Source organism: Parasteatoda tepidariorum, chromosome 3, assembly GCF_043381705.1.
Source record: "Parasteatoda tepidariorum isolate YZ-2023 chromosome 3, CAS_Ptep_4.0, whole genome shotgun sequence".
Taxonomy (NCBI): domain Eukaryota; kingdom Metazoa; phylum Arthropoda; class Arachnida; order Araneae; family Theridiidae; genus Parasteatoda; species Parasteatoda tepidariorum.
Window position 1 is genome coordinate 32,063,654 of NC_092206.1, and position 13,269 is coordinate 32,076,922.

Below are 13,269 nucleotides of genomic sequence, written 5' to 3' on the forward strand. Positions count from 1 at the left end.
TTGTTAATTTATTTTAGAATGACTAGAAAAAAAAACCCAAGTTACTTCGGGTCAACATCAACTAAGATACGGGTATACAAAGGGTGGAAATCTGAGGACAGTATTTTGTAATCCAAGGTACTCAATCCATCCACTTCCATGCGTTCTTTACCCTTTTTCAAAAGTTCATGCCTAAAAAAGTTTAATAATTAAGAAAGAATAAAACAAAAAGAATTTTGAATGTTCATAAAAATTAATATATTTCAAAACACTCAGAGCATAAGCTTCAACTGAATCTTAAGCTGGTGGATTTTTTGCAATAAAAAGACAAAAATGGGAAAAAAAGAAAAGCATTTTCTGTGATATTTGATGAGAAAGAAATGTAGAATGGAAAATTCCATAAAATTTAGTAAAAAATCAACAAACACAAGCATTGATCAATTGATGTCACTCATCGAAATTTGGGTTTTGCTACTTGAATTTTGATTTGTTTGTTTTGTTGTCTTTAGGAAGTTTGTGGTGATTCGCTAGGTGGCAGAGCAGTAGCATCGCACCTCTTAAGTATTTAATTAACATAAATTTAAATTTTTAAATAATCTTTTAATACTTAACATTAAAGATTCTGGCATCAATGTTATGCAAATTATATAGAGGGATAATTATCATAGGGTGTTTGTTTCTCACCGCTCTCTTCCATTCATAACTTACAATGGGCAGCAGTGTTATGCTTAGCGACTGGCAGATGCAAACAGGTGGAGTGCTAATATGATGGAAAAATGAATTCTTCAGCCTATATGACTTTAAGTAGAGGAATGCATATCTTGGAGTTGTTAAGTGCTGAGAGCTAACCCTGATTCTTTCTGCTGGATTTCCTGACAATAGTAACACAGGAAATATGCTGAATTGTGTCACAGAATGGAGATCTAGGTGGGAATTTGGAGTTAAGATTTACTTTAAATTGTCCTTAGTGGTTGTGCTTCCTCTACAGCAAAATATATTTTCTGTACATGTTTATAGTATTTGTTGTACTACTTTTATAACAATCTGTGCTTCCTGTATCTATTCATGGTAGCTGGAGTACAGCTGTAATTTGTATACGACAAACAAGTTTTATTGTATGAGCCTCTAAAAGATGGCGTGCAACCGCGTTTCTACTAACCTAGTTCTTGTTTCAACTAATATATTTTGGATCGATCCTACATTTTAAATCTTGTTTTTACTAACCCCCGTTTTTAACTCATTCGTAGTATGTCACAGGCTCAATAAACTGCCAGTTATGAGTGATACAGAAAAATCTCAATTATCAAATGACTATTGACTTCATCTGTTAGTCGCTTTCTTTGATAAATTTTCGCATCGTTTAATACTGAGAATACAGTTTTACAAAAAAATATAAATGGAAAAATTGTAAACAAAGCCATAACATTTTATGAAATTAAAAATTGATTTCTAATTTATAGTTATTTTTTCATTCTTTGGAATTTTATTTCGTAATTTTAAGTCATGACATTAAGTCAACAAACATATGAATTCAAGTTAATTTGTTAAGTTTAATCTCGAAATCATCATTTCAGATTTATTGGTAATTCTTTAATGCCAAAGTACTGTGAGCAATATTTTAATAGTCAGTTCCAAGTTTTTCAATTGGTCAAATCTTTTGCTGAATTGCTTAAATAACAATTTTATTGCATTCTGAAAAATAAGTGTGGACTCAAACAAACATTTTAGTAGCTTTCTCCAAATATTTTTTATGAGAGATAAATATTTACAAGATTTAGTTCGAATATTTTACTTAAAGGTTCTAAATATATTTCCAAGTGATATGAGGTTTCTAGATATTCATTTTTAATAGATTAGGACAATGGAATAGAGTGAAATACATATTGTGATGCCAGAATTGGCATACACATATTTATTTTCTATCTTTTAAAATATCCTTCATTACTTAAGCTTATTTTTATTAATAGAATTACTTTTAAAATAAATCAAAAACTTAATCTTTTTAAGCGAACATAAAATATTTATTTCTTCTCTTCCAGATCAATGTAACGGATACTTTCTTTTTATTTCATTATTATGCAGACATATAAATTCACTGTCGCCTCTAATCGAAAACAAAAATCTATTTATAACTTTTTATTCTAATTTTCCAACGGCTAAATGTTTCGGTTGCATGGTTATAATAATTCACATAAATTTGTTGGCGACTCGTGATCGCCAAGGTGTTCTTTTTAACCCATGTGGATATGCTAGTTGGCTTTGTTTTTGGCTATGATATATTATGATAAATCGCCAAATTTTGGATCTCCTACCCATACTCTTTCTCTGTCCGTTGAGAATAAATATATTCACTTTGAATTTCTAAATTGGAGAGGCTGGGACCCCTTCGGGGGACTCCCAGTCTTAATTTTCTAACGGTCAGAAATGTTGTTCTGGCTTTATGATCTCTCAATAGAGAGTATTATTATTTCATCCCTTTAAGGGATTTCTTATTTTTTTGATGAAGTGGCCACTATCGAAATCTTAAGTTATGATTAATAAAACCTAAATTTACATTCAACGATTTGTACATTATTTCCTGGAAACTCAACTGTTATTGTTTTATTCATTCAATATTGGCCTAAATGAACATTCATACATTCCACTATCAACGATACGCCTAATGAAGGAAGCCGCAAAGCTTTCATTATTATACATATATTTTTCTTTTGTCAAGAATGTCATATTGGGACAGTTTGGTTCACTGTGATAGAAGGATACTTGAATGAGTTTTTTTCCCTTTCCTTTTAATCACTTGCCTCAATATTCTTGCCATAACTGCCATTTTTTTTCTTTGAAATTTTACTGGTTTTTCACATTAATACCTCATTTTCTTTCTTTCCATGCCAAGATCGAAATCTTCTGTGTTTTTTTCCCTTTCAATCATTGGGGTGACTTAACCCCTTACCTGCCGAGTAAAATTTACGTGATTCAATCCCCAGTGCCACCGTTTTTCGCTCAAGTGCGATTTGTTACACATGTTTTGGTGGGGGGGGGGGAAGATGCATGCTTTGCAATTTAAAAACAGTTTACTTTCGCAAGAGAAGAAAAAGGAAAAATAGAAAATAAAATGCAATACAATAAAATAAAAAATAAAAGATGTTAAAACTTAGCTGTTGTATGATAAATCCTGAAACATGGTTGGACACATAAACCAATATCACATTTATTGCACCGATAGCGGGATTCACGACGAATATACACGGGAAACGAAAGCGAAAGAAGAATAAACTCAACCTTCCTCACATAGAAAAATACAAGCAATAAATACGATGATATCACTTACCTAACACATCCTTCCGAAATTGGTAGTGAATCATTGCAAACACTTTCGAGGTCATTTTACTGGGTTTAGAAATCAGGGGCGTAGTTATATTTATAGCAGCGCAATGCAAAGCATCGTACTTCGGGAAAGCGTAGATATATGCCTGCGGCAGTTAATGCATTGTCTGGCCGAGATGTATATATACACCCGCGGCAGTTAAGGGGTTAACTGAGAGATATTAAATTCACATATTACACTAAAAAAGTGCTAAGTGAAAAATATTTGATTTACATTAAATGATAAAAGTCAAAAATTCAAACAATAACTGATATTAAGTTTTTAAAAGAGATTGGTGTTACATAAAATCAGACTTTTGTACTCTTTAAGTTATAACATTAGAATAATATATACATTAAAACAAGCAGTGTACCAATAAATTTAAAATACTCGCAATAGAGACATAATAGAAAAAAAATTAGTTAAATTGCTTAAGTTTGCTTAAACATTTTCAATACCTGTTTGGATTTGGAACCTCTTTTTTATGAAACAAAGCAGTATATCTTGAAATGTATGGGGCATAACGTCGAACTTTCATTCGCTTTGCATTTAGCCTACATTTAAAGAAAGTAATAAAACATAGAATTTCATTAAGAACAAAAATACTTAGTAAATCATAGAAAATAAGTCTATCATTACATATTTTGTGTTCATTAATAAAATTTACTTAAATTATAAAATGCATATTTTATTAAATAATTAGCTAAAAAAATTTAAAACCAGGTCACCATCATGATTCATTGCAAAATGCATATATAGATATATTAATATGTTTTGTTATTAGTAAAATTAAATAAACTTTCTGAAGATTATTGAATATGATAAAATAAGAATCTCTAATAACATAAAGAGTAAACAAGAGATACATTGAACTTTCTCTTTTATGAATAAAGACACCCTACATAACATGGGTTGAAACCGCATGTTTTCATCCTCTTGGTGCATTTTATTGCGACACTGAATTTGTTGGTTGTCACAATTTGCTGTCTGTAGACAAAATTCTGCTCTTTGAATATCACAGAATGGGAAATGGGTTACATCTTACCTTCCATCCAAATATTAATTAAAAAAATACAACATAACATAAAAATTTTTAAAGCTTTTTTTTCTTAACATAGTTATTTAAGACAAAAATCATTATGAAAAAAATTATAAAATGTATAGGTGTTAAAAGAATTGAACGAAAGAATATTTAAATTATTATCAAATAATATAAAAATTACATCTGTGGCACTTGGAAGTGAAATTTTTTTCTATGCTCCACTTCAACAGGTAGCGCACACCTAACTTAAACGTTCAATAATAAATAATTTATTTTATACATTTTATGAATTAATACCTTAGTAAATACAAACAACGTTCTGCCAGAAATAATAGAAAAATTCATAAAAGAAAGTAATAAAGATTAAGTAACAAATTGATATAGGTAGTAAGTCATGCTTCATACATAATTAGTTTAAAAGACATCATTAAAATTTTTAATCGGATGAATAATTAATTTTAGATGAATTATTAATAGATGGTGTTTCAAATTTGGGCAAGTACAGTAATTTTTCCCCAACACACAACTTTCTAATTTCTTAAAAAGCGTGACAATTAGGCTACTGATATGAAAAAAATGATGAAACAGAAATTATAAAATAAAGTTAAATGTTTGGGATAGAAAAAAAAACATTTTATTCAAAAAAAGGAAAGAATTTAATGCAAAATTACACCAACAGGCTGTATTAGTAATAGCATCTCAATAAATTTTACCTTTCATAAAGATCATCATCTTCACCACCCCAACCAAAATAAAGATTTGAGAATCCATTTACTGTCGAAAACTGCTCCTTTGTAAAAGCAACCACACCACCAAATAGTTCAGGATATGGTAATCTATAAAATAATATAAAATTAGGAAGAATAAAATTAAAATAAATAAATATATAAAAGAATAGAACATTTTAAGACAATAAACATTATGACTTTCTAATTTAACAGTATATATCTTATTTATATAGGGTCAATTAAGGCTAGTATAGGAAAGGACTAGTGTGTAAAAAAGAAAAAAAAAATTCAAATTTTAGAGTAATAAAAGATATTTTGTTTTAAATAAGCTGAGTAAATTTTGATAAACAAGAAATGAACTCTTGTAGAGGTTCAATATTAACATATTTAAAATTTTAAAAACTTATATAATAAATATCTTTTATAATAAAAAACTTTTTTAGTACATTCAATAAAATTAAGAGTACTATTTAGTTGATCAACAAATAATGATTCAGAAAACAAATATTTAATTTAGAAAACATAGGAAAGTTAGCTTTAGAGAAAATATTTATTGTATGGAAGATAGTATAAGAAATCATCTAGAAATATAGGGAAAAAAGTAAATAATGAAACAAAAATTTCAAATTAGTGCATGTGGTATCACATGAAAGATTAGCTTTACAGCTTCCTCTGAAATTATACAAAATAAAAAGTTAAATATTATTCATTATATTTAATTAACTTTGATCACCTTTTTTTACTTTTCTTTTAACATAATTTTTGCTTAAAAGAGTTTCTGAACTTTGCAACCAGTCATAAAATTTTAAATGGTAAGCAGTGGTCAGGCTGGTTCTAGGTAATAATCTCAACAGGCAAAATTAATAATAATAAAGAAAAGAAAATTCTAATATAAAAATAGAAAATTCTAATTTCTGAAATGAAATTACAAAACATGCAGAGTAAAGATTAGAAGTTTTTAATGTTTTAGAAACTTCCTTTCAATTTAGTATAAATCATATTTATGAAAAAATTAATAAATTAGAAACTTAATGCTATTTAACACTAACATACAATACATAATTTTCAACCAAACACAGTAAAACTTTGCAAACTAACACATATCGGAATGCATCCAGAGCAGAACACATGTGCCTGGGTTCTTCTGAACAGCCGTAAGTATGCTGCGGACTCTGTGGCAATAGATCAACATCATGAAAGATAAAACAGCAAAAATCTGGCTCTTTTGTAGCTTCAAGAAAACCAATGTTAAAGAGCTTCCCTCGATTAAAATCATGTTTTTCACTCTGAAAATAGACAAAATACTAAATTACAAACATTTGTAGTATAAACATGTATTAGGAATTATGAAGTATTCCAGTTTCTAAAAATTAATATAACATCTTTTTTATAATCATATTTTCAGCTTATGAGCATGTAATTAAACAAAATAACCGTAAAAATATTGCTAGTTTTTCTTGCGAATCAATAAGTAGTTTACAAAATGAAAATATATTCAGTTTGGCAAGCAGTGATTATATTTGCAATTCTTAAACATTTTTCCCCCATAAACCTTCCATAATAATTATTTTTATTACAGAAAATGCTTTTAAGTCAGAAGTTATGAAACTCTAAATTATTTTTACTTAAACAAACATTCCAAGAAGTTTTAGAAAGGATGAGAAAGATAATAAGAACTCATCAATATGAAATTAAAAAAAAGCACTGGAATTTTTCTGTAGTAATTAATAGCAAATCAAAAGGTGTTTCAGAAGGCTCAATTTAATAAATAATTGTACATATGATAAAATGTGAATTAAAACTCATTCATATAGATAAGAACAGGAAAGATAAGCTATCTGGAAAATTAAAGTAAACATTAACAAGCGAGGGGAATAACAGAAAATCAGACAATTAAAATAAACTTAGCAATTTTTATGCAATTGAGTAAAATATTATTTTTCTTCACTGTTTTAATACATAATAAACTTAAAAATTTAACAACAGCACAGTTTCTATTGAATAACTTCACATGGTATCATTAATTTTAAAATGAATCATGATACTCTACGGAAATAATTTACATAATTCTTGAATCAGAGCTGGCCTCTATCAGTGAGTGCATGTTAAAAAATATATTATAAACCCCATTCCCCTAATTTATTCTGCAATATGTGCACAAAGATTATAGATGGAATTTTAAATATTTTAGCAATTTTCTAATTAAAAACTGTGAATAGTTTTTTCCTCACATCCTATCCATAAAAATACATGCACATTTAGGATGTTGTAAAACTTTAAACCATGCTTATGACTAAATTTATTCATTGATGAAATTGTAAAATTTACTATAATTATGAAGTTTGATAACCTATAAAAATTATTAAATAGTTTAAAAAAATTATCAACCTGTTCAATCAAAAATATCCCATAATCTAGCTGCTGGGCTTGAAGGAATGGATGCATATGTTGTAAAAATATTTTCAAATGAGCTTCTCTATTACGATAAGGAACAATAATGGCCACTCTTTGCCATGAGGAGCAATTCTTAGGGTACCATCTTCCTCCAGGTAATATTTTAAGTTTTTTTGGCAACTCTTTTAAAGAAGTCTCATTCACAATTCTGTTTACGTCTTTAAACGGAGCTAGAAAAACAAATGTAAACAATTTTTAGCCCACAAAAAAGATATTAGACATCGATTAAAATCATATTTTATTTAAACTTGAATGAAAGCAAATAAAAGGAAGAGTTAAAAGAATAAGAAATTAATGCAACCTATTACTATCACTTGAGCATAAAGGACATTTGTTTAGGGCTCCTTAGTATAAATTTTAGGGTTCACACCAGTGATGAAAACTTAGTGGTCCAATAGGCTCTTCTAAGTGCTCATTTAGTGGTCCAAAAACTTAATGTGGTAGACAAACTTGAGAAAAAAAATTAAACTTGACAATTACATTTAACTCAAGATATGGTACACATAAAAAATAATTTATTGTCATCGAATTATTAAAAAATTTAAAATTTTAAATAAAGTCAATTCTAAAAGAGCAAAAAATATAATTTCCTTGAAAAAGAATTATATTATCAAGAATGCAAAACATATAAATTTGGAATTTCAAAATTTAATTTTTAATTTTTTTTATATCAGACACTTTCAATTATTCTATTTGAACACTGCACATTTGAATTCCATTTCACAAGAGAACAATATAATTAGTAACAACAAATTTTTCGTTAAACGCGTTGAATTTGAAGCAAAAAAATTTTTTTCTTACTATTTTATACATTAAAAACATATTTCAAAACAACACATAGTATTATTTAATTTTCATTATGCGGTACTGGTTGAAAATGGCGAGCAAATTTTTAACTTTACTGAATGCAAAAGGTAAGAGAGTGATGACTGAATGGTGTATGAATGAATATTTAATTTTGAAAACATATGAATGCCTAAGATGTGGAGAATAAATGAGTTTGATTGACAGGGTATCTGCTACATTCTAGATTTTTAAATCCATGACTAATTCCAAGAACTTTGCATGACTTAACAGTGTTTTCATCTCAGAAAAAAAAAAATGGGTGAGAATTTCTCACCCTTTCTCAAAAACAGGGTGAGATTTCAAAAAGCTAAGTGAGATTTCAAAAATTAAAAAAAAACACAAAGAGACTTGAAAAAAAAATAATTTCTTTAATTATAATGCATTTTTAACATTTTCGAATTTTTAAAGCATTGAATATTTTTGCTGCATCATCATATGGAAAATGTTCTACATCTACTTTTTCATCAGCTATTCTCATTAGGTTGCTCAAATGCGTATTTGTTTCGTTTTGATCGTTTCTACCCACATTTGTTTCATTTTCATTTGTCCGTTTCGGAGTAGAAGATATTGGCTTTACAAGGTATTTGTCCATCTTACATTAACGAGCAAAAAATTTGAACGTCTTACATGAAGAAACCTTACCTACGGTAAACACGTGGTTGCAGAGAAATGCGTTCTGAAAGAGGTTCCGTGGTTCGGAAGGATGGTGTTCTGTTGTTCTTAAAGGTTCTGAACAATACTGGTAAATAGGGAAGCTAGATAATGGGGCAGATGTTGAAAATAATAAAAGATCCAGGAAGAAAAGTGAAACGGATTTTATTCTAAATGGCGCAAATGAGAATTTTTTTTCAAAATGCGAGAAATTCGCGAATTTTGAAATTGGTTTATAGAATGCGCAAATTTCTCGCGGTGATCAGTTTTTAATGCGAGAATATAAAAAAATATGCGAGATTCTCGCTTTCTCGCGCTGTAGTGAAAACACTGCTTAACGAAGTTACTATTTTCTCTAACAAAAACATTACAATAAATTTAAAAAAGCAATATAAATATAATAACATTAATTAAAATAATAGGTATAACCTAAACTATTATAATCTGCATCTTCATATTAAAAGATTTTAAATTTAAAAAACAGAGTAAAGAAAGAGATGAAGCAATAAAATAGCTGAAGAAAATACAAAAGTAAATATATATTTTTTTCTTTTTTTCTGCAGAATTATATTCCAAAGATACTTTTCTTGTTCATTGGAAAGAAAATAAATCAGGGGTCTGTCTAGGTTTTTGTGAAAGATACCTATTTTGTGAAAATTTAGACATAATTTGTGAAAAATTAAAAATTATATTAAAAAATCAATACTAAAACATGGGTAAAATATAGATTTATCGTTTCTTAAGGGATACAAAAATAAAATTTTAAGAAAAAGTATTTTGTGAAACTACCGTTTTTCCTAAAATTGAATTTGTGAAACTACCGTTTTACCTAAAATTGAATTTGTGAAGGTACCGCTAAACGGTAGTAAATTCGGCCTGGACAGACCCCTGTAAATACTCCTGATTTTTCTGTTCTTATTTCGGAATAAAAAAAATTTGCCAATGGCTGGCCTGCTTCAGCTAGAATTTTAAATTGATAAAATAAAAAAAATAAATAATAACAAAAATTCTGAAATCACAGAAGTTTAAAAGATAATTCATTCTAAAATGATGTTTTTTCTTTCATTTTTTAAAAGAACACTATAATTTTTAAAGAACACGATAAAAACATATATATATTTTAATAAAATATGACTGTAAGAGGGGATTTTATTACAAATTCAGATCACCATGGAATTGGGGGGGGATTCCATTTTAAAATTTAGATTTTTCAGCGACCTAAATCCATGACGAACTTTGTTTAACCGAAAATTCATGACTTTCCAGGTGCGCGGGTACCCTGGATTGAGCGAAAGGATACAATGGATGGAGATGTCGAAAGTGTGGATTGAATGTGGTTGCGCATGTTTGTCTACAGTGCTTTCATTCGTGAAGTCAAATGGACGTACCCTATGGTGTCAAAAAATGAGCCATCAGAGTAAAGGTAAGTTATTTTCTATTCCAAGGATGAGAGTAGTCAGAAAGTAAAAAAGAGGAAATCCAAAAAAAAAAGAAAGAAAAAAAAAAGAAAAAATATATATATATNGAGCTATCAGAGTAAAAGTAAGTTATTTTCTATTCGATAAAAAATATTTTAATTAAATTGTAATAATTTATATGGTATTTTTTTAATAATCAAAAAGCAACGTTGATCCCAATAATAATTACCAACTTGGCGAGATTTTAAAAACGCACAAAGAGGTGGGCGATTCTGCGATTTTACCCTACTTTCCATCTAAGTTCTTCTTCTGTTAACTAATCAGCTACCTACAAAAGTTAATGATGCTAGTAAGTAGGCATCTGATTATGTCATTTTGCTATCTGTTTTCATATATTTTAATCCAAATAAGTTAATCTGTAAGGGTTATTTGTGTTAAGAAGTTATTTCAATTCAATTTGCAATTTTGAATTCACATAAGTATGATTTTATAATGTTAAATATGAACAAGCACAGCTTTTCATCTGTCCAATCAGAAACATTCAAGAACTTGGATAACTATCATCCAATTTTTTGAAGAGATATTTCCCCAAGTTCTCGGATTCAATAACATTAACCGTATAAACAGGCCTTCAGAACGGTAGTCTTATAACTACATCCTACCGTGAACTTAATATATAAAAAAATTTAAATTGATCGTAAGCAAAAATAAAATTCAAGTAAAATTCGATAGTATATTAAGTCAATCAAGTGTTCAATTCAATGACTGAAAAAGTTTTACTATACATTTAATTTCCATGCATCATTATAAACAACCTATTTTTTTTTAAAAATGTCCAAAATACACCATTCCTTTACTTTTCGAAATAAATAAAAAAAAAAGACATGCATACGAGTTCTATCTTTTCAAGAACTTTTGTAGAACAGACTTTTTTTAAAACAAAAAACACATTCGATATATGACAATGACGTTCTGATTTTGTATCGAAAAAGAACGTACCTAAATCAAGAGATACTAAAGGGCACAGTTTAAAATCAGGTGGCCTTCTAGTTACCAAACACATTTGCAAGTCATCTTTAATTTCACTAAATGATAAATAGGAATATCCTTTAAAAGTAGGGCATCGCATCGGCAAAAATATTCCCAAAATTAAGATTATTATAAATGTTGTTGCAACTGGATTGTTCCTGATAAAATATATGAGCTTTCGCACCCTGATCCAGTTGAATTTAATTAGAGACATATTCAGAAATTAATTAAAAATTATAAGCAGGATTTGCGAGGTAGATTTTTTAATTATTTCGAGATGGTAATACATATTCGCGCGCGGACATTCTTAAGGTAAACAAACAAGGATCAAATGATGCCAAAGCTAAACGAAAAAGAAAAATGTTAGAAGACAAAGAAGCCGGCTTTTGCCACTAGTGATTCAGAAAAGATGAACCTCCGCTTATTGTTTATTGAAATTACATACATTTGTAAATTTGTGTGCTCAATTTCAGACTTATAAATCTTTCTCAAGTAGAATGACAGAAATACAATTTAGAGAAGGATAGCACAAAGAATGCATAGAGGGTTACGGCGGGATTCGAACCCGCGACCTTAATGCTTATCAGAGAGTTTGGCGGGTGATACCTATCTGCCAGGGAGGCTTTACGGTTATTGGTGACAGTTCAAAAAGGTTAGGTAAGAGAAGGTAAATCAGAAAATAGAAACCCGAATTTTTGTCAAGTTTCATTTGCTAGTTAGTTTGCTTCCGCTGCCGAGTTGCACTTTCGAAATTTTAATGTTTAGTTGTGCGACTTTATGGTCTTGATTTAGAGTTTAAATAGAAACATTATCAATAAGAAAACTATTGGCGATTGAAATGGGCTACTGGGTGGCGCAGAGCAGAACTCTATACCTACGATAACATTTCTCATGCTTTCACCATTAGCATATGTATAGTTATAGGAGACGGAAGTACGTTTGTTTCTCTCTTGATTTTCAAATAGATTAAAAACTTTTAAGTTGGGAAACAATTTGGTATCCAACACTAGAATATACCATCAGGGGAGAAAATCGGTTCCATGCCTTGACCCTCCTCCCTTTCTTCTCCTCCTCTTCACATTTGTATATCGGAATGCTCTTCCCATTTCTTAATATTTTTAGTATTTAATTGACAAAAACATTTTTTAAAATTCCCATGACGCTTTCTTTTATAACTATGTTCAATGTAGGTAAGTACTTTGTTTACGTCGCATTAGAGCTGCACAATGGGCTATTGGCGACGGTCTGGGGAACACCACTGAGGATGATCCGAAGACATGCCAACCCAATATTGATCCTCTACAGAGGGGATTCAATGTAGTTTTCAGTTTCATATAGTTCCCTAGCTTAGAAATTATTAATCTATGTGAGAATCAGGACAGAATCTAACCTACTTCCGTCCTATATGACTTTCCACACGCGAATGGTGAAAGCATGCGAAGTATTGCGATAGATAAGTAGAGAGTTCAACTCTACGCCACGTAGCCCATTTTGATTGCCAATGCACAGTTCTAAAAGAATGCATTGTGGAAGTTTTAGAAAATATTTTTGAAAATATTTTCGAAAAATATTTTCGAATGGGGAAATATCGTAGTACATTCCCATACAACCGAAAAGAGGAGGAGAGGGAAAGGGGTAAAGTCAAGACATGGAACGAAGGTTGCGATCGCGAAATAAAGCTCATACGCTCCCTTTAATCAGAAAGTTTATTTATTATTTCTTTTTTTTTAATAATTTACTCTACAATTTCCCTTTCTCAAA

The 13,269-nt window shown here is 29.3% G+C and overlaps 1 protein-coding gene across 1 annotated transcript; it reads right to left on the minus strand.

Moving 5' to 3' along the window:
* Positions 1-41: 41 nt before the first annotated feature.
* LOC107439945 (beta-1,4-galactosyltransferase 4) lies at positions 42-11,847 on the minus strand. Its single transcript, XM_016052702.3, has 6 exons — positions 11,479-11,847; positions 7,499-7,734; positions 6,209-6,396; positions 5,096-5,218; positions 3,799-3,894; positions 42-171 (listed from the first exon to the last, which is right to left on the minus strand). The coding sequence occupies exons 1-6, from the start codon at positions 11,720-11,722 to the stop codon at positions 42-44; spliced, it is 1,017 nt and encodes a 338-aa protein (XP_015908188.3). The 5' UTR covers positions 11,723-11,847.
* Between the last annotated feature and the right edge of the window lie 1,422 nt (positions 11,848-13,269).